Below are 22,777 nucleotides of genomic sequence, written 5' to 3'. Positions count from 1 at the left end.
AATAGCGGATGTTATGCAATTATCTATTTGCCAAGGTTTTTTTTTTTTTTTTTTTTTACTTGCCTCCCCATGAGGGCAGAGTTAGACATGAGGTCAGTTTTTAATGTGGGGAGAAACCAGCTCCCCAAAAAGGGCACTCTGTTCAGTAGCAAAAAATAAAAAAATGTATCAGTCCTGAAGGATTTCTCCTCCATTAACCGAGACCAAAAAAGTGTAGTGTAGCATCTGAAAAACAGATACTACACTTTGATCCTGGCCGAAAGTTACGTACTTTATGTCATAATGCATTAATATTAAACTGATTGCGACATGACAATAAGATAACATTGTTTTTTTAATTGAAATTGACATTAAAAACATTTTTTAAAGTAAGTAGTTATTGTTTTTTTTTTTTTATGAAAATTCAATTTTTTGAGGATTGGAACTCGCTATTATAATAAAAAAAAAAAAATTCTTTTTATTTGTCAGCCAATCAGTTCTTCCGCTGTTTATGCCAAACTCTCAGTTTGAGTCTAAACCAAAACGAGGAAGCCGTTTTGATCGAAAAATATGAATGTCCGGAAAAGAAGAAAATTAACTATCGCAAATTCTGTGCTGTGATTGACCAGCATGAACTGAACACTGATGAAGTTCCGATTGTGATATCGGAAATATCGCAGAATAAAAGGTAAGTTTTTTTTCTTTTTTTCTTTTCGTACTAATGCGTAATGAGTACTACATAATCACGTGGACACATCCGTTCCCATTGGATCACCAAAGTTAAGCAAATTAAGCCTGGTCAGTACTGAAGTGGGTGACCATTTGAGAATATCAAATGCAATGGTATAATTAATAGAGTAATAGTATATTTTCTAATCTTGGGGCAGTTAATCAGCATCAAAATCAGGAATTGGAAAAAATCAAAATTTTTGCGGGTATCGGAATCAGAAAAATTTGTGTCTATTTTCCAATGCCAAAAACGATTCTTTTAATTGTTTTTTTTTTTTTAGTTGATTTCGTTTAAAATAAAATCTTCCAGCGTTGGTAGTAGTAATAAAAATATAAATGTTTATTGATTTTAAATATTTATTGATTTTGAACATTTATTGATTTTAAATATTTATTGATTTTAAATATTTATTGGCTTTGAACATTTTTTTATTTTTATACTTATTGATTTAAGACATTTATTGATTTTAAATATTTATTGATTTAAAACATTTATTGATTTTAAATATTTTTTTATTTTAAACATTTTTTTATTTTTATATTTATTGATTTTAAACATTTATTAATTTGAATATTTATTGATTCTAAATATTTATTGATTTAAAACATTTATTGATTTAAAACATCTATTGATTTTGAACATTTATTGATTTTAAACATTAATTGATTTTAAACATTTATTGATTTTAAATATTTATTGATTTTAAAATTTTATTGATTTTAAATATTTATTGATTTTAAATATTTATTGATTTTAAATATTTATTGATTTTAAACATTTATTGATTTTAAACAATTATTGATTTTAAATATTTAGGATTTTAAAATTTATTGATTTTAAACATTTATTGATTTTTAATATTTATTGATTTTAAACATTTATTGATTTTAAATATTTATGATTTTAAACAATTATTTATTTTAAAATTTATTAATTTTAAAATTTTATTGATTTTAAATATTTATTGATTTTAAATATTTATTGATTTTAAACATTTATTGATTTTAAATATTTATGATTTTAAACAATTATTGATTTTAAAATTTTATTGATTTTAAATATTGATTTTAAATATTTATTGATTTTAAACATTTACTGATTTTAAACAGTTATTGATTTGAAATATTATTGATTTTAAACTACCAGTAAAACTAAAACCGATAGGTCATCCCTCATAAATGTATTTTTTTTTTAAATTTGAGAAAATATCTGCACATTTTACAGGTGTTTTTTTTTTCACGGTAATCGAGTAAAATAACAACCATGGGTAAATATTTAATGATTTACAAAGGATCGGAATCGGATTCGGCAATTGTATCGGAATCGGAAATATTAGAATCGTCCCATCACTGATAGCTTCAGTTATATATTTAAGGATCACGATGGCACACTGTTTCTTGTTAGATAACCAAAGTTAAGCAACATTAAGCAACATTCAGTACTGAGATGGGCGACCATTTCGGAATACCAGGTGCTGTATGTGCTTCCCTCTTATCTCGGTTTTTTTTCCAGTCATCCTAGATTTCATTGGAATCAGATAGCATTGACTCAGAAAAAGGGATTAGGGTTAGGGATTGCACAACATTTGTTTCAGCATTGCATGTGTAGTCATCCTTACAGGGGGTATCCATTGTCTGATGAGACTGAATGGAAATCATGAGTGAGTACTTATTAAGGACCAAAGGCTACTCAAGGATAAGGATAGATTCATTTATCAGGCGGACAATGCGACAATACTCTAATGATTGAACCCGATAGTTGAGCTTAGGCAGAATTCGATTATTTAAGAAGATGGTTCGATATGTAGTTAGATGGGAAGCAGTCCCATGGTATTGTGTTCCATAGACGAATAGTTATTGGAAAGAAACTCTGCTCATGGAACTCCTATTTAGCTCCAGTTACACGGCGGAGGAAAGGTAAATTATTTTTAATGGTTGTAGGCAAACGAGATTTATCTGTGAATGTTTTAGAGGGAAGGAAGTGGAAGCAGAGATTGGAGTTCAGTCGAGCACCTACCATGAAAATAATGATAAATGCAGGGAAAGACTCTTGAATTAAAATCCACGTTTAATTTCAGAAGAATTTCTGATGGGTAGCTGTTTTGCACAAGTCTTGGACTTGAAAATTTCGCAGGCAAAGAGCAAAAGACCTTTCTCGTGCTGACACGAAAAAATTATGTGCTGGAATGTTAAAAGATATGGAGCAATTCTGGTGTCTGATTGGTTGCTAGTAGAACGTGGCTCAATTTGATTGGTCAGTTCTCATCGCCAGTGTCTATAAATAGAACTTTCCTAACTTTCGGTGATTATACCCTCCTATTAGATCAAAAATATTGCAACAAAGACTAATAACCTATCTTCTGCAAGAAAGAGGCTGTAGGGACGAGAAGAGGACACTTCTTCCACTAGATTTCCAATTCGTCTTTACATTATCAAGGAAAGCGTCTGAGAGGCATTTCTCCAGATGCGGCAACAGTTTTTTGTCTTAGGACATATTTGATTTTTATACAGATAGAGGAATGTGTCCAGAGTCAGCTACTTTCTGGACATTCGACCATTTTTTCCAGTGACCTTATCAGATTTGATGGAAGTATTGCATTTCAGGTGTGAAATAAAAGTCAGTTAAAGAAGTTTACCAAACTACGGAATAAAAGTAACCAGCCACGTGTTTCCTTCATTAGACAATCAGCTACAGGTCGGAATGTGATTTGGGAGATTATTGACGAAGATGAGGAAGAGGGTTGAGTTCAGAATTAATCGTTGAGGCACACCAGCGTTGATACGATACAGGGTGGAACGATAAAACTGTCACCCTAAAAAAAAAAAAACAACACTACAGCTTTTTTTTAAAACTTTCATTGAAAAAATCAATTCAGGTAATTTAATTATGTAGTAGAGCTGACATCTATTCAATGTAGCCGCCTTCAGCCTCAAGCACCACTTCAATACAGGTTCAGAACTAAGAGCATGCCTTTTCTACAAGCACTGGTGGAAGCTTGGGAAATACTTGGCGGATGGTGGTGATCAGGCTGGCTTTGGTGTTGTGGGAAGTCATGTTGGTGATGTTCCCGACGTATGACCAAATGAAGTAGTCCAGCGGCTTCAAGCCAAGGAAGGAGGCGGGGCAGTGAGAGAAGGGTGCAAAGTCGTAACACTCCTTCTGAAGCCAAGCCTGAGTCTCTTTTGACTTGCAGGCTGGCACACCCAGGGTCTGCCAGCAGGCACCTGATTGCATCAGGGGATCATTACACTCTTCATTACATCCAGGTACACTTTGGTGTTGACTTTCAAACTGACTGTGAGGCGGCATGATGTGGCTCTCACTTGAAACCACACCAAACACCATAACCTAGGCCAGAAACTCTGTTTCCCCTCACCCTGGGTACATCCCTGTTATTTGTGACAATCCAGCAATGCATTCTGAGGGTCCTGTTGTCATAACTTGGATTGGTAGAGAGCATGAGTTTTACAGTGGCGCATCTCCAATCTCGCTCGTTGAACATTGTGCAATTTTTAGACATGATAGAAGGCTGCTATCGCTCTTGGGATTTGTAACCAACTGGCCAACTAGTAGATGGTCAACAACACACAAAAAAAAAAGAAAGAAAACTAGTGTTCATCAAACGGAAATGGAATCAGGTCGTCTTTTCTAGGGCGACAATTTTATCATTCCACTCTGTACGCATCAGAGTTCCGCCTATCAACAACTAATTTTTGCCTTGTTGGCAGCGCCATGAATTTGCTGGTTGCAACCTTATGCAGAGAGGCACACACACACATGCGCACGCACACATACACACACACACACACGCGCGCACACACACACACACACACACACACACACACACACACATACACACACACACACACACGCGCGCGCACACACACATACACACGCGCGCGCGCACGCGCACACACACACATGCACACACACACGCGCACACACACACACACATACACACGCGCGCGCGCACACGCACACACACGCACGCACACACGCGCGCACACACACACATACACACACGCGCGCGCGCGCACACGCGCGCGCGCGCACACACACACACACGCGCGCGCGCACACACATACACATACACACACACACTCATACACACACACACTCACACACACACACACACATACACACACTCACACACACACACATACACACACTCACACACACACGCACACACACACACATACACACACTCACACACACACGCACACACACACACACACACATACATACACACACACACACACACACACATACACACACACACACGCACACATATAGAAGATTGCCTCCTTCTGCAGCGGTAGAATGTTCCAAGTATTTTTCCAGCAACTTTGGTGCAGATTTTATGTACGTCTTCCATTTAAAGTCTGAAGGTCGGTCTTAGTAGCTTATCAAGGCAGGTGGTTTCCTCAACGAGAGACCCATTCATTTCAGTAAGGGCAGAGTGAGGATCTGAGCCTTTGCGGCGAAAGAAGAGAGAAGCTTTAAATGCATTAAAGCAGGGATGTGCAGAGGGAGGGGGATTGCTAGGGGGTGCCCAAAAAACTTGCCCCTTTTACTCCTGTTCTAAAAGTGCCCTTTTCAGAGGAATGTATTATAGGCCTGTACCTCACCATTACTATATTTTTGCCGTTTTGTTTTTTGGGGGGTTTTTTTCACTTAAGCACCTGCCCTGAAAAAAGTTCCCTGCACATTACTGCATTAAAGTAAAGCAGACACTTTTTCCCCCATCGTGCCATGTGCTCCAGATTGAAAGAGAAAGAATCACAAAAATCAAATGAAGGGGATTCCTTTATTTATAGTCAACGACGACGACGCCATTTGCAGAATAAAATGCTTTCATTTTTTTAGATGAGGATTTATTATTCGGATTCTTCGGACTACTGTTCTCATCTTGAGCGTTATTTTCATAATGTTTCGACCGATGTAGCCTTCGAACATTTTCAAGTGTATCTTGTCAAAGTCAAGAATCTTTTTATCGAACAAACACTCGTCTATCTGAAACCACTATCAATAATTTCCCCCACTCTTTATCTGTGCTTAAACCTAAACGTAGATTCCATGAACAAAGCTTCTTTCGTAGAACTGCACTACTCTCGAAATCTGTTCCGTTTTCCTGCTTTCCAACTGACTACAATATGGTTGTCTTCAAGTCCAACGTAAACAAATTCTTCATGAGCTGTCCCTTAAGTAATCCAATTTACCAAATTTCCACTACTAACGATGACTGACATGTTCCCCTTGACCACTGTACACTCATTAATCTTTATCCTCGAGTGGCCCTCTGGCCTTGATAAGTGGTGATTTCTTTGTATGTATATATATATATATATATATATAATAAATTCCACAGCCAAACAACGTCGCAGCCCACAAGAGCCATGACAGTCAAAGAACCGGAAGTCCAAGACTCGAGTTTCGCCCTCATTTGGGCTCATCAGTTAGACACATCCGAACTCAGTTCTTTGACTGTCATGGCTCTTGTGGGCTGCGACGTTGTTTGGCTGTGGAATTTATTATATACATTCTCTCACATTCTGAAAATCCTATCATAAGTTGCTCGCTTGGTTAGTATTGCTGGATGGCATCGTCCTTTCGAGTTAAAACTCCTACTTGTGAGACATCGGCTTGGGGTTATTAGCTGGTTGGATGACCGCGTCCCTTGTTGAGACGTAGTAAGTTCATTTCACAGTCGGATTTTGGCGCGGTTTGCTTGATCTGTGTTGGTTAATTGAAATTCTTGTGTGCAGGGCGTTTGCTCAGTTGGTAGAGTGCTTGCCTTGCATGCAAGAGGCTCGGGTTTCGAATCCTGAGTTCGGATGTGTCTAACTGATTAGCCCAAATGAGGGCGAAACTCGAGTCTTGGACTTCCGGTTCTTTGACTGTCATGGCTCTTGTGGGCTGCGACGTTGTTTGGCTGTGGAATTTATTATATACATTCTCTCACATTCTGAATATATATATATATATATATATATATATATATATATATATATATATATATACGAGCAAACAGTTAATAAAATATGTTAAAAAACACTTTGAAATGAGTTAAAAACATATTTAATCTGAAAAGGAAACACTAGATAAATGGATAGTCCTTAATCCGCGGAATTTCGAAGAAATACTCTCCTTCTAATCAGAGGGTAGGAATTAGCAAAATGCGGGATCGGATTTTGCATGCAGAAGTATTTGATGAAACAACAAGTAAGTCAAAGATCTTACTTGAAAACAAAATAAGTTAAGCAGAGGGATTATGGTAAAGAAAAAGGTGATTACACATTAATGGATAGTCTGGTGGAAGATAAAAAATCCAGTGACGGTAAAATCCAAATGTAAAACTTCAAGAAAGTTAAAAGAATTTCCATTTGTACAAGTAAAATCCAAGGAAATCCCGTAATTGGAAGAAGGTGGTCCATAATAATCCAAAGGCAGAAATCCATGGAATAATTTACAAAAATGTGTACAAGGAAAAAATAATATTAATAAAAGAAAAATAAGATGTGCTTTTCACTCTACTTCCGAGACATAACTTATATATAAAAAACTTTATTTACTTCATGTTCTCATTCACAATTGTATTTTGAGTGTCGCCCGCACTGAGGATCAAACCTTCAACCTCTGGAAGAATGTAACTTACAAGTGAATTTTACCAAGTAATTTATCCGGTCCTCGTGAAACGTTGTGGAAATAGAATTGAAGGTGAAACATCCAAATAATAGAAATATCAATCCTCATTTTAAAATTTCTAAAAAAAAAATAATTGCACAACAATTAAAATTTTTTTTTTTTTCACTATTTTTATGGTTTCTCCATCTTTTTATTTATTTTTTTAAAATATATTAGTCTGGAAGAAGAATTTGAAGGAAATCAACATGGTCCGATTTCGGCGAAACTCTACAGACTTCTGTACAACTTGGCCGCATCTTACGAGACGCACGGACTCTGCATCCGAAAGACTTTCAAGGATTTTGACACCGACAACACTGGCAGGGTGACAGAAAGTCAAGTGAGTTGAAAAAAAAAAAAAAACATTTGGAAAATTTAGTAGATTCTTTATTTGTGACGAGCAGGGCTACTCGATGTTGCCCGGGTGCATAGTCAGCAAAGTAAAGGAGTTTTAAAATGTGTGCACCATTTTGTTTTAAACTTCTCTCTTTCTACATACATTTTAACATTTATATATCTATCTATTATATATATAAATTTGAACTTTTCTGTGTGTCTGTTTGTGTACATTTTCCTACGCAATAACTCTGTCAATTTTAAGTCTGCAGACTCGAAATTTGATATACAGGGTACTGAGATTTGGGAAAATCTTTCTAATCGGTTTTCAGACAGAAATTTGGCCGTTAAGGGGTCAAAGTTCAACGATTTTACCTTTGAGAACTCTACCAAACTCCTCCGACAATTTTGGGTCTAAACAATTGGAATTTTAGATATAGGTTCCTTGGACATGGATCTAACTTAATAACTTGATTTGAGCCCAAAACAATAAATGTTAAGAGGTCATAATAGGGGTCAAAGTTTAAAAAATTGACCGCTTTTTTTTTTTTTGCTCAACATACACCTCCAAACACTCGGGTAACACCGGACTGAAATACTAGTATATCTATAAAAGTGAAAGTGTCTGTGTGTGTGTGTGTGTGTGTGTCTGTCTGTCTGACTGTCTGTGTACATTTCCCTACGCAATAACTCTGTCAATTTTCAGTCTACAGACTCTAAATTTGATATACAGGGTACTGAGATTTGGAAAAATCTTTCTAATTCGCTTTTGGCCAGAAATTTGGCTGTTAAGGGGTCAAAGTTCAACGATTTTACCTTTGAGAACTCTACCAAACTCCTCCGACAATTTTGGGTCTAAACAATTGAAATTTTAGATATAGGTTCCTTGGACATGGATCTAACTTAATAACTTGATTTGAGCCCAAAACAATAAATGTTAAGAGGTCATAATAGGGGGCAAAGTTTTTAAAAAAAGTTTACGTCTGCGATCTCTACCAAATTACTCAAACAATTTCTGGTCTAAACATTTGAAATTATACATAAAGGGTATTCAGAGATAGGGCAAACTTTTTAATGGGTTTGGGTCGAAAATTTGAGCTACAAATATATAAATGTATTTATGTATGTATGCATGTCTGCCTAAAACTTTCGACAGAGGTGACGGATTTTTACAAGATCAGTATCGTTTTGAAGCTCGACCCTTCAGATGACAAATACTGAAAAATTGGCTAAACACATTAATATCTTCACCCTCAACTAGGCACTTTTCTACAGGGAGGGGTCGCTTTTTTCGTCGATATCTTCGAAATTCATCCCCTTTTTTCGATTGTCTAGCCTTAATTTAAACCTACGTCACTTCTGGTTTGGCGGTTGTCGTAACAGCAAAGACGTCACGTTTTTTCCCCCCATTCTTTTCCTCCTTTGCAGTACGGGTTCGAGCCTGCCTTCCTACTACCACTTTTTTTTGTTTTTGCTCAACACACACTTTCAAACACTCGGCAACGCCGGACACCCATGCTAGTATATATATATATATGTATGCATATATATATGCCGATTTGACTCTACAATGACGTGTTGCATCCACTTTTCATCTATTGTAACATATTAATGCAAAAAAACTCCTTGAAATATGGAGGACAAAACCTTGCCTGCTGATGTTTGTTTCTTTGGTCACTTTGGGCTTCTTTTCTAAAACTACCCACCTGTGGAACTCTGTTCCACTGACCTGCTTTCCAGCTTACTACAACATAGTTGTCTACAAGTCCAATCTAAACAAGTTCTTGTTGAGCCGTCCCCTTAAGTAATCACATTGTACCCAATTTCAACCACTAACAATTACTACGCTGTTGTCCCGGTGACCACCGTACACTCATTATCCCTTATCCTCGAGTGGCTTTCGGGCCTTCATAAGCGGTGACTCTCCCTTATAAAAAATAAAATAAAAATCTTCAACTTCTCTACTATCTCACTCAACGAAGCAAGGTCTAAAAAATACTTATGAAGATAATGCCTTGCTTGAATAGTATTTTTGTCACATCAGAAATCAATGCTTTATCAGCAAAAAAAATACAGATTTTTTTTTCATTGTTTGGAAAATTGACAACAATAGTTTTACTTAAATAATTTGTAAATTATTAATCTGACTGCTCTCAATTTTTTGTACACCTGCTATTTGAAGGTTAGTACTTTATAAAAATCAGAATTTTTTTATTAGTAACTCTATCTATATGTCAGACTTGAGAATTATTAATTTGATATAGGATTTTCTGTCTATCTAGAATGTGCTTTACTCTGCAATTTTAATGTGCCTTGGCTTTTTTTGGCTAGGAGCAAAGTGTAGTATCTGTCCTGACGCTGTAACAGAGCATGTATGAGCATGTGTGAAAATATTAGCAGCAGCCGAAGGATAGATGGCTAGTGAAGGTATTAGTAGCAGCAGCAGTCATTTGAGGACATATGCAAATTAGCAAGTATGCATGGGCTTGTGAAAAAGGAAGAAAAAAAAGGACGGCACATGGTCGGAGAGAGAAGAAAAGTGTGTACTGGCGAGATGGACATGTGACCCCGTGGTGGCGCCGAGAGACTTTTAAGCTGGTGTCGAGACGACGGGGTTTTGTTAATCTCATGGCAGACGAAATGAACAGTAAAAAAAAATAAATAACAAAAAGCAAGCATTGTTTCGAAAGTAATGGCAATAAACGACTTGTGTTAAAACATAAAGAAAAGCCGAATCAGATTTATTTCCTGTTTGTTTGTTTGTTTGTTTGTTTGTTCGTTTGCGACGGGGTCCGAGAGAGCTTTGAAAACAGTTCGAATGTAACGACTATTTTACAATACGACACTTCATCTTTTCTTTCTCGATCAGCAAAGGAGAAATCCTTCAAGCCTGAGGCAGTTTTTATTTATTTATTTATTTATTTATTTTTTGTAATCCTTTTTGAGTGACTAAATGTTCCCCATATTAAAAACCGACCTAATTTTACCCTCGTGGGGACACAAGTATATTTTTTTATTTTTAAACTTTTTCGGAATTGGGTTTATTTTCCATGAATTTTCTTTTTGTTTTTATTTATTTATTTTTTATTTTATTTTATTTTTTTTCATAGTTTCATCAGAATTTTCCACCATTTCCTGACACTGGGGCAGACGACATTCTCTTCCTGGTGCAAACTTATATTGTCCCAAATGAACCGGGCCTTGTGGACTACCTCAAATTATACAATGATGTCATGAACATCTATGAAAAAATGGACGATCATCTCAAAATCCCAGCAGAATTGCAGGGAGTCCATTCCGCAAGTGTAAGTCCGAGTATTTTTTTTTTTTTTTTAAATTTTTACTTTCAGTTTTCAAAAATTAGCAAATACGAGGCAAACTTCCTCAGTCAGGAAAGGAGAAATCTGTTGCTTGTGTAGATTGGTAGTCTTTCAAACCAGAAATCGGAAACCTTTTTTGGCGTAAGGGTTAAAAAACTTTGGCTAGATTGTCATGTGGGACAACAATGTTATCAAATATGTAAGTAAATTTTCTGTGGATTAAAAAAAAAACAAGTATTCGATATATTAATACCGTAATACCTTTAACGTACGCACGTGTGTCACGGTTTCCAAATTATAAGTTATTTGATCGGGAGATCCTATTTATTAAACAGAAGGATACAAGGTGATAACTTACTAGGGACATTAAATTCGTATACAGATACGCTAATTTAATGTTCGTAGTATGTTATCACTAGGGCTATGACAACAGCATATTCTTTTCATTGTTTTGACTCTCGAGTATATATCCGACACAGTTAGATACAGTTAATAAATCGAGAACCACATCACTCTATATAAAAGCATATAAGATATCCACAGATACACACTCGAGAGTCAAAACACCGAAAAGAATATGCTGTTGTCCTAGCCCTAGTAATCACCATCACCATTTGTCCTTGCGTTGGTCACATTGATGTTTCAAACATGGTTAGTCCCATGCGGTGTTTATACACCCTAATACAAAAATGTTTATAATGTTATTATTACGTAAAATATAGTTATTCTGTTGGTTCAGGATATATCTACAATCCCTGTTGAAAAGTTTGAATCAATTGTATCTTGTTGATATTAATATAAAATAATACAATAAAATAAATCATAAAACTAAAGAAAAAAAAAAGATATTACATTAGCTCATATAAAAGCATATAAGATATCAACAGATATACACTCGAGAGTCAAAACAATGAAAAGAATATGCTGTTGTCACAGCCCTAGTTATCACCTTCTATCCCCCTTTTTTAATAAATAGGATCTCCCGATTACTGAAGATGTAATTAAAAAAAAAAATTAAATTAAATTTTTTTAAGTATGTCACTTTTGGGCCGTATGTGAAACTAAAATATACCTTCTTGGTCTTCTGCCTAAGATCCAAGGATAGTATCTGTTCTGTCTAAAGATGGTAGGATGATATTGTGAGGTTTCCGTTGGCGCCGGGCGTCCATACAATGGAAATATGTCACAGACTTCTATAAGGATATTGGAGATAAACTGTAATAACCAGATATATTGTGACGCTACAGTAACCAGATTACTTAGATAAATACTTTTAACAAAAGGGCTACAATAGTATTGTGGGGTCTCCATTCACGCTGGACGACCACAGAATGCCCAACAGCAATATATTACATATTAAAGATACCGCTGTGGAATTTCCACAGGTCCCGCTAGTTAAATATATGATTATATTTAAACGATATCAATTATTTTACTACAGTAATATCGTTCCCCATCCAAAAAAAAAAAAGAAAACATATTTTACAAAAACATCTGTAAGTGGAGGAAAGTGGTGAGCCAGAAAAAATTCATTCAAGGGCCGGATTTGGCTCACGTATCAGAGGTTGCCGACCTTTGTTTTAAACCAACGCATTTAAGATAAAAACATTATTACGTACTTATGTGTCGTGTCGAAATTAGTATAAAATCGAAAAGTTATGAAAAATGATCCAGTAAGATTTGCTAAATGTATTTTTAATAAAAGAAATCATTCACAATTACGTTCTGACATTTTGTGTTAAAAAATGGCGTACCCTTAATTTAAGTCAATTTAAGTCAAGGGAGATAAGTCAGTATGATAAACACATTTATTTTTACTTGTAAATTATTTTTGTAGTGGATCATTTTGCGTAATCTTTGGAATTTATACTAATTTTGACGTGACACGTAAGTACATAATGTTTTCACCTGAAATGCGTTGGTTTGAATAATCACCAATCTGCACAAGTACCATCTAATCTAGACAAAGCCTCTAATATAGAGTGTCCCTTTTTGAGGAGCCGGATTTTCTCCCACATTAAAAACTGACCTTGTGTCTAACTCTGCCTTCGTGGAGAGGTAAGTAAATAGGAACCAATGCTAAGAAGCACTATATATATATATATATATATATATATATATATATATATATATATATATATAATTATCCTGCCGATCTCGTCAGACAATCTAAGCCAAAATAAATTAGGAGGAAAAAGATTCTTTTAAATTATAATAATACATATGCAAGCTACATAAATTTAAATATCATGTTTAAGCATATTGTATGACCAGGTAATGCCAGGCGTCCAGCTAGTTATATATATATATATATATATATATATATATATATATATATATATATTATTTATTTGATAGGTAAACAGTTACATTTAGTCGCTACAAACAGCCATCTGTTTCAGTTAATGAGATTTCGTCAGGCAGCCCTGAACCATTTGCTACAGAAAAAAGGGAGAAAAAAAAAATTTTCTTTCGCATCGAATGATTCATGGTCGCCTGAGGAAGTCTCATTGACTGAAACAGATGGCTGTTTGTAGCGACCAAGTGTAACTGTTTACCCTCGAATAAATAATAAAAAATATTTTGCTCTTGTTATCGAGCACTATCTAACAACAACGTATTCATTAGTCCCTACTTTTGAACATTTCAAACCTGAACTTATTTATATATATATATATATATATATATATATATATATATATATATATATATATATATATATATTAATTATTCATTTTTACCTACAGACACTAGTGTTTTATGCTTACGCAATCATCAGTGTAGGGTAACAATTCCTGATGATCATAAGATTTGAACCCAGCCACAAAGCCAACTTTTGCTTCATAACCAGCATCGATTCTACAAAGGCCTCTAAGCTGGCACATTTTTATGTTGTTATATAAATTATTCGTTCATCAGATGTTTATATCAGGTATCTTAAGTAGAGGAGTTGTGCAGCAAGATGCTTGTTCACATTACATTTAAATTTTTATATCTTAGTACAATCGTGGAAACAATGAGAAGGAGTGGGATTCAAAAGGCAAGCAGGGTTCGAGCAAAAAAGTGATTTGAGTAGAAATTTTTCCAAGCTTTCTGAGGACCTCTACAGTAAAGGGGTAAGATTTTGCTGCTAGTCGAGTTAATATTGAGGAGATGCAAGTGCACTAAGTTCATTCATTCCATAACGCTTGGCAGAAGAGATTGTTTCTTTTGTTTTTTAAGCAAAAGTCCCCAACAAAGTGTGCTGCCCGTGTCATTTTTTCTCCTTGCTGTTGCATTTTGTTCAGTCAAAGTACTGAATAGTTAACATTGGATAACTCTTAAGCAAACAACAAAACAAAAATAAACATAATTTATATAAAACGCATTAGAATGAAATTCTCTACCAAACTCGATCTCCAAGTCCATTGGCGTAGTGGATAAAGTACTTGTTAAAATTCAGTTATAAAATTACATCCTTTTGGAGGTTGAAGGTTCAATCCTCAGTGCGGGCGACATTCAAAATAAAATTATGAATTACTTAGGACTGCTACATAGTCGTTTGATAAGATACGTCTGAAGAAGGTCGGAGGTTACATTGACCGAAAAGTTGTGAAAGTAACACTTAAGATGAGAACAGTAGTCCGAAGAATCCACATAATACAAAAAAAGATTCCATTATAAATTCCTTGATTAGCAAAATAAATAAGAGTAATAATTACCTTCTCATATATATATATATATATATATATATATATATATATATATATATATATGAACAAATGATTAATAAAACATGTTAAAAGACATCTTGAAAAGGACTTAAAAACATATTTAATTTTAAAAAAGGAAACACAAGATAAGTGGATAGTCCTTAATCCACGGAGTTTCGAAGAAGAGTATTTCTTCGAAACTCCGCGGATTAAGGACTATCCACTTATCTTGTGTTTCCTTTTTTTTTAAATTAAATATGTTTTTAACTCTTTTTCAAGATGTCTTTTAACATGTTTTATTAATCATTTGTTCATATTATAAGCTCTATTTCCTTTTCGGTTTTATTGAGCTTTTACATCTGGCTGAGTTTATTTTACTTGTAAATATTAACTCTTTAATATTTATAATATATTTTAAGTTTACCATTTTGATTACCTTGGTAAACTTATTGTAATTTATATATATATATATATATATATATATATATATATATATATATATATATATATATATATATATAGAGAGAGAGAGAGAGAGAGAGAGAGAGTGATTCTCAAAAAAATGGAATCACCCATGGAATCTATATAAAAAAAAACAGTAGATGTGTCTGTCTGTGTAGATATTTACCCGCTAAACTATTAAACTACTGATCACTATAGCTGTGACAACAGCATATTCTTTTCATTATTTTGACTCTCGAGTATATATCCGTTAATATCTTATATGTTTTTATATAGACTGATGTGGTTCTCGGTTGATTGTGTCTTACTGTGTCGGATACATACTTGAGAGCCAAAAGAATTAAAAGAATATGCTGTTGTCACAGCCCTGCTGGTCACATAACACCGAAATTAACAGGAAATAGTAATCATACACTAAGGATGGTTTATAACAAGTAAAATCTTTGTTTGGATGGATGAATAACGCGTACAGAAATATGTTAGCAAGTTGAAATGTAAAATGTTAATTTTAACTTGCCGACATATTTTTACTTCTTTCTGCGCATGCCCAAATTAAATTCATTTCTTCAAGTCATTTAATATTAAATCTTTCTTACTTATTTCTCGATAGCTACATCGGTAGGGAACACTGCTGGGGCGCTAAATGTTTTGGTTTCAATTCTAGCTGATGGAGCCCAAGTCGTCTTTTTTTTTTTTTTTAACTTTGGAAATCGGTACTATATATTAGATACAATGTAATATTTAATAGAGACTTGTCTCTGTAATAATAAATACGAAATCTGCATGAATTAAAATATATTTAAGTGTTTTTTTAGGGGAGGGGGCAACCCCCACTAGTCTATAATATAAATCTCACCCGTCTGTTTAAATGTATGCATGTATGTTTGTATGTCTGCCTAAAACTTTTGACAGAGGCAACAGATTTTCACGAGGTCGGTATCATTTTGAATCTCGACTCTTCGGATGACAAATATCGAAAAATTGGCTAAAAACATTCATTCCTTCACCCTCAACTGGGCACTTTTCTACAAGGAGGTGTCGCTTTTTTCACCGAATTTTTGAAAGTCATCCCTTCTTTTCGATTGACTAGCCTTAATTTAAACCTTTGTCACTTCCGGTTAATTTAAACTTACGAGTTCGAGCCTGCCTGCCTACTGCCACTTTTTTTTTTTTTTTTTGCTCAACAGATACCTTCAAACACCTGGGCAACGCCAGGCAGCCAGGCTAGTCATTAATAAAATTCACAATCCTTTCTGCAATCCAACTAAATTATCAAGATGAAAACAGTAGTTCGAATGATGTGACTAATCAATCCTCATCTCAAAAATTCTCTCATTCCGTCAGCCATGACCAAGTAGAAGTCCTAAGTCATCATCATATTGCATGACTCTGAAGATTTTCCCCGATTTTTTTAGTAAGAATTCTTTCTAGAAAGACACCAGGTACTTAAAGGAGGGACCACATGAAGGTTGCCAACATCCTAAATGAAAATTATTTTTTGCGGAACGAACTGGATTCGAACTTGGAACACTCAGGTTGTCAGTCTGTGTTTTTAACCGTTTGACCACCGTCACCTCCTGAAGTCCTAAGTAATTCGCAATTGTATTTTGAGTATTGCACTGAAACCGAATTCGACAAGAAACATCTGAAAAAAAGGCCGAAGGTTACATCGACCGAAATGTTGTGAAAATAACACTCAAGATGAGAACAATAATCCAAAGAATCGAAATAATATGAAGAAATTTCATTTTAAATTCATTGAATGGCAGCATAAATAAGGGTAAAAAATATCTTATTATACAAAGTGATACCCTACCCCCTCCAAAAAAAAAAAAAAATGGAATCACTCATGGAATCATTAATAAAATATGCAATCCTTTCTGGAATCCAACTTTTGGAATTTTCATAGCAAGTGCTCGACTGAGCTTCAATCTATGGACCCCCCCCCCTCGTCAAACTTTCACAAGAAACACTCGTCTAGCAGAAAACACTATCAACAATTCCCCCCACTCTTTATCTGTGTCTAAACCTAAACGTAGATTCCATGAAAAAAGCTTCTTTCTTAGAACTGCACGCCTGTGGAATTGTCTTCTGTTTTCCTGCTTTCTAGCTAACTACAATATGGTTGTCTTCAAGTCCAACATAAACAAGTTCTTGATGAGCCGTTCCATATAAGTTAACAAATTTACCGAATTTCCATTACTAACGATTACTATATTGTCCAATTGACACTCTTAACCCTTATCCTCGAGTGGTCTTTGGACCTTGATAAGCGGTGATGCCTATGTAAAAAAAAAAAAAAGAAGCAACATCATCAAGATGAGAACAGGAGTTCGAATGATCCAAATAATCAATCATCATCTCAAAAAGTCCAGAAACTAAAACTTTATGGTTTCAGTAAAAAGTTTCATTCCAATACGTTTTATCATTCAAGCACGACTGTGTTTTGAATCTATGGTTAAGTGGCAGTTTTACTCATTTAGAACTGCTTTAAAGCTTCACCGCTCACTCATTTTTCGACCAAATTTCAAAAAATTATTACAGTTTATGGATCACCTTCTCAGCTATATTGTGTAAAAAAAAAAAATGTTCAATTTTCGTTCAGTAAAACAAAAGTTATGGTGAATTTTCTGGTGTTCAAAATCGTAAAAATATGTAAGGAGGTGAGCGACGCTTTTTATGCCTGGTTTCCATAGCAACCATGTCGCTTCAGCGACTACTGTTGCTATTAATTCACTGCTGTCGCAAAAAAGAGAAGTAAAAAGTGACAGAGAGAATGAAAGTATCAAAAGGAGATAATTGGGTGGGGGTGGGGGTTATTGAAAGCAGACGAATGCTGTACATTGTTCGTACACATGTGTTTATGGGGGCAAAAAAATAAGACTGAAATTAAACAAAGAACAAGTGAATTTATTGAAAGCCTGGAAAAATCATGGATTACAATAGAAAAATGCGAGCATGAAAATTAATATGGTTAAGCTTAAACATGGAAAAGTAAAGGACTAGTTGTTAAAACTGGAAAAGAAAAGGACAAGATTTTCTAGTAAAAATTATAATAAATTTATAACTTAAAATATTGCAGCATTAAGAATTTTTTTAAATTCAATTTATAGCATTATATAATCAATTCTTAATGCTGCGATATTTTAAGTTATAAATTCATTATAATTTTTACTAGAAAATCTTGTCCTTTTCTTTTCCAGTTTTAACAACTAGTTCTTTACTTTTCCATGTTTAAGCTTAACCATATTACTTTTCATGCTCGCATTTTTCTATTGTAATATAAATTATATATTGTTTTTTTTTTTAGAGGGGAGGTTATTTCACGATGTCTCCAGTGTTAACTATTCTGTATTTTTATTTATTTTTTCCATCATTTTCTTCTTTATGAAACAGATGCAATATAATCCATCTTTAGCTGAGACGATCGAGAACATTAAGGTGCAAGTGTTCAAGTATGGAATTCGAACGACGGATTTCTTCAAAGATTACGACAAGCACAAGTGCGGTGCCATCACAGAAAACCAGTTCATGGCGGCGCTAAAGATGGCTGTCGGGAAAGAAGCGAGACTCGGACCAGAAGACTGGCAGCAAATTATTGAAGCCTATCGAACGGTCGACGGGAAAGTCAGGTACAAGGAATTCTGTGAGGAAATAGAAAATGGTAAATAATTCTCTTTTTCTTCAAACATAATTTAATCCATAATTAATGGATGAATAGTAGTCGGAAGATACAAATCATTCAATTTTTTAAATAAATGCACTAACCTTAGATGTCCAGATTTTTGGTGCATTTTTTTCTTTTGCACGAGTGTAACATTTGTTTTGACTCAATTTTATCGATTCCTGATTATTTGGCCATGCGATATTATAAGTGAGAATATGTGTGTGGGGATTTCTCAACCTATATACTCAACAAATTTTTGATCTACAGACTTAAAAATATAGGGTATTCAGACATATGGAAAACATTCTAATCGGTTTTCATCTGAAAAAAAAAATGGTTTGCTAAGGGGTCAAAATAGAAAAATTGGTATTTGGGGGTTATTGGATTTTTATCTCTTTGTTAACCGTATCATGAAGGTTGAAAACAATTTTTAAAGTCGTGGCAAGCTGGCCTAATGGTTATCTTACTTGAGTAACTGGTTTCGATCTCAGTGCGAGTACTTTTTTTTTAATTTATTTACAAGAAGTGAACTGTTTAGAAATAAAACAACCTAATACTCGCATGCGCATGTCTCAGTTTCTTTCCGTTTGTTTTTTTTTAATTCATTTTTTTAAAGGAATTTAATGTAACGTTTAATACCGGGCAACGCCGGGTACATCTAGTATATAGATATATATATATATATATATATATACCCTTTATTTGTCTTTACTTAAGCAGTAACCTGTTGCTACACAGTCATAAGCATGTTTCGGTCAGCTAGTTACCAGCCACTAGAGACCTCTTCAGGCGATACAGCTCATATGAGCTGACCGAAACATGCTCATGACTGTGTAGCAACATATTACTGCTTATGTAAAAACAAATAAAGAGTATACCCTGCTCTACTTTGACATTGAGCACTCTTGTATTAACCTTGTTATACTTCATTGGTTACTTAACCTCTGCAAAAAATAACCTCAGATTATTTGCCAAATTCTAATGAATTCTGTATTTTTTCCCCTTCTTAGCTTTTACTCGATGCCATCTTGAAAGGAAACCGACAGAAATTGTGGTTCGTCCTCCCGTCGGATCTTTGTCAAGGGTAAGCGGAACTCTCCTATATATTTCAATTTCTTTACTACATTGAATTCGTGAATGAAATAAAATCATGAATGAAATAAATTCATGAATGAAATAAATGTCCAATACTTTATTATTTAACCAATTAGAATTCATTATTGAGATGAGTATTATTGTTACCGTAAACGTTTGCTGTCCTGTTTATTTATTAACTATTTATTTGTTATTAACTAAACGTTTCTATTACGTTTACTATTACTTGTTTCTAAGGGTACTTTTAAGTGTCTGTGTTCTTACATATATGTGTGTGTGTGTGTGTGTGTGTGTGTGTGTGTGTGTATGCTCTTACGTATGTTACGTGCAGTTCACTGTTATATGTGTATGTGTGTGTTCTTATCCTTACACCGTTTCTTGCCTTGAAAGTCTTCGAGATGTGTATGTGCCATGTATAGGTATGTGCCATACCTGGTTGCCTTGGCCAATGGATATCTTCTGGTCGCCGGTCTGCCATCTCGTTGGGAAGTGGTCACTGCAGACAGATGCATTGATAAACAACAAGATGGATTTAAAGCTTCAATCTTTTATTTCAAGGCAAGCCTATCATCTCGAACCCTGATTGTCGGGAGAGACCTGAAATCTCTGATCTGCATTCCTCTGCTGCCTAAAACCAACTCTCTCCCATGTGGTCATCAACCGGAAGCCTACGACCACAATTCCCGTGTCACCCCTAATTTCCGGTGCATTCTCTCTAGGTTGATACCTGTCAAACCTAACCTTTTGTGACCCTGCCAACTCGCTGATGGGAAATGAAAATATACTTACATAACTTTCTATTTTTAAAACTACCTAGATAGCAATTAAGCTGGGATTCCCAATACTACATTATTTATTCATTTTATTTATTGCGGACTATTATCCTCTTTTTTTTTTTTTTTTTACACAGTGATCACCACTTATCAAGGCCCGGAAGCCACTCAAGGATAAGGGTTATTGCAAGTACATTACGTTAGTGAGGAGATTTGCTGAAATGTTTACTTAAGGGGGCGGTTCATTAGGAATTTGTTAACATTGGACTTGAAGACATCCAAGTTGTAGTCCGGAGGGAAGCAGGCAGACGGAACAGAGTTCCACAGGTGTGCAGTTCTAAGAAAGAAGCTTTGTTCATGGAATCCGCGTTTTGATTTAGGCACAGATATAGAGTGGGGGAAATTTTTCACAGTGGATTCAGCTAGACGGGTGTTTTTCGTGAAAGATTGGCGAGGGGGGACCAGAGATTGGAGTTCAGACGAGCATCTGCCATGGAAATAACGATAAAACAAGGACAGGCTCGCAACGTCTCTTCTGTGGGAGAGAGGTTGCAGGGTAGAGAAAAGGGCATCCCCCACTAAGCCACGAAGTCTATTTTGTACTCTGTCAAGGCAAGATAGGCTGTTTTTAGCAGCTCCTGCCCAGATATGGCAACAGTATTCCATCCTTGGACGTACTTGGCTTTTATATAGATAGAGAATTGCATCAGTAGTGAGATATCTTCTGGAGCGGTAGAAGGATCCCACCATCTTTCCAGCGACCTTGGCAACAGACTTGATGTACGTGTTCCATTTCAGATCAGGAGTAAAGGTCAAACCCAGAAGCTTGTCAAAACACGGGGCCTCACCCAGATGAGAGCCATCCATCACAATTGATGCCAGATGGGGATCAGAGCGTTGATGATGTAAGGATAGCAGTTTGGTTTTGGATGCATTAAAGGTAACCAGCCACATCTTCCCCCACTGAACCTCATCTTTTAGTTGTTGTTTCGGCCAACTATTCCGCTGGCCTTCATCAGCGAATCTCCAACTCCATCCATAGCAATTATTGCTTCCCATAGTTGTTGTTGTCTCACCACGGTTTGGCCAACTAATTCTTTGACTGGCTTTGGGTGGGATTGGAACCGCTATCTTCAGACAATGCTCACCTGGAATCTATCCACTGTGCCACGGACAATCAAGGTTGGATTTTTTTGGTCTTTTAAATCCACATTTTTCATATTTGATCATCCAATTGTCAGGTCCATACCGAATGTTATTGAATTAATTTGGAATTCTTTTTGAAATTAATAATTTGTATAATTTTTATTTTATTTAATTGTTTGTGGACTGTTATCACCATCTTCATAGTTGTTGTTCCACGACGTTTCGGCCAATTATTCTTTTGGCCTTCGTCAGGTGGTAACTGCAGCGGGATAGGAACTCCAAATCTCTTAACTGCATTCTCAGCAATTACTGCCTTCCATAGTTGTCGTCTCAACACGTTTTTTTGGCCAACTAATCCTCTGGTCAGTTTTGGGTAGGGTTGATGCTCACCTGGAACTCACTGCAGTTGACCAATTGATTAAATAATATATACCATTTGGGACGGACCCAACAATGGAAGGTCAGATACACATGATAATAAACAGATAAACTAAATGAACATGGATTTGTAAGACCAAAAATATCCAACCTTGGTCGCCCTTCGGGGTCCGTGGCATAGTTGATAGAGACGTTGAATCTCTACAGTTCCAGTTGAGCATTGTCTGAAGATAACGGTTTCAATCTTATCCAAAGCCAGCCAGAGGCTTAGTTGGCCCAAAAACGTAGTGAGACAACAACAACTATGGAAGGCAGTAATTGCTGAGAATGCAATTAGGAGATTCAGAGTTCCTATCCCGTTGCAGTTACCATCTGACAAACACCAGAGGAATAGTTGGCCGAAACGTTGTGAAACGACAAGAAAGATGCGGATAATAGTCCGCAATAAATAAATTAACTTTATTATTATTTACTCACCAGGAGAAATCACACAAGTCAACATCAAAAATTTCTCT

At 35.3% G+C, this 22,777-nt stretch overlaps 1 protein-coding gene across 1 annotated transcript in view; it reads left to right on the top strand.

Annotated features, from left to right (window-relative positions):
• The window catches only part of LOC145266621 (uncharacterized), a 71,929-nt gene that overhangs the window by 12,359 nt on the left and 36,793 nt on the right, over positions 1–22,777 (top strand). Inside the window, exons 3-7 of the mRNA XM_080122527.1 lie at positions 469–667; positions 7,571–7,733; positions 10,840–11,034; positions 18,600–18,867; positions 19,881–19,954. Coding sequence (XP_079978653.1) covers positions 469–667; positions 7,571–7,733; positions 10,840–11,034; positions 18,600–18,867; positions 19,881–19,954 — 899 coding nt within the window. The remainder of the gene's footprint in view (positions 1–468; positions 668–7,570; positions 7,734–10,839; positions 11,035–18,599; positions 18,868–19,880; positions 19,955–22,777) is intronic.

This window comes from Euprymna scolopes, chromosome 41 (genome assembly GCF_053919585.1).
Source record: "Euprymna scolopes isolate OS-2025 chromosome 41, ASM5391958v1, whole genome shotgun sequence".
Classification (NCBI taxonomy): Eukaryota; Metazoa; Mollusca; class Cephalopoda; order Sepiida; family Sepiolidae; genus Euprymna; species Euprymna scolopes.
The sequence above is the reverse complement of the archived record's forward strand: the minus strand, read 5'-3'. Positions and strand labels throughout refer to the sequence as shown.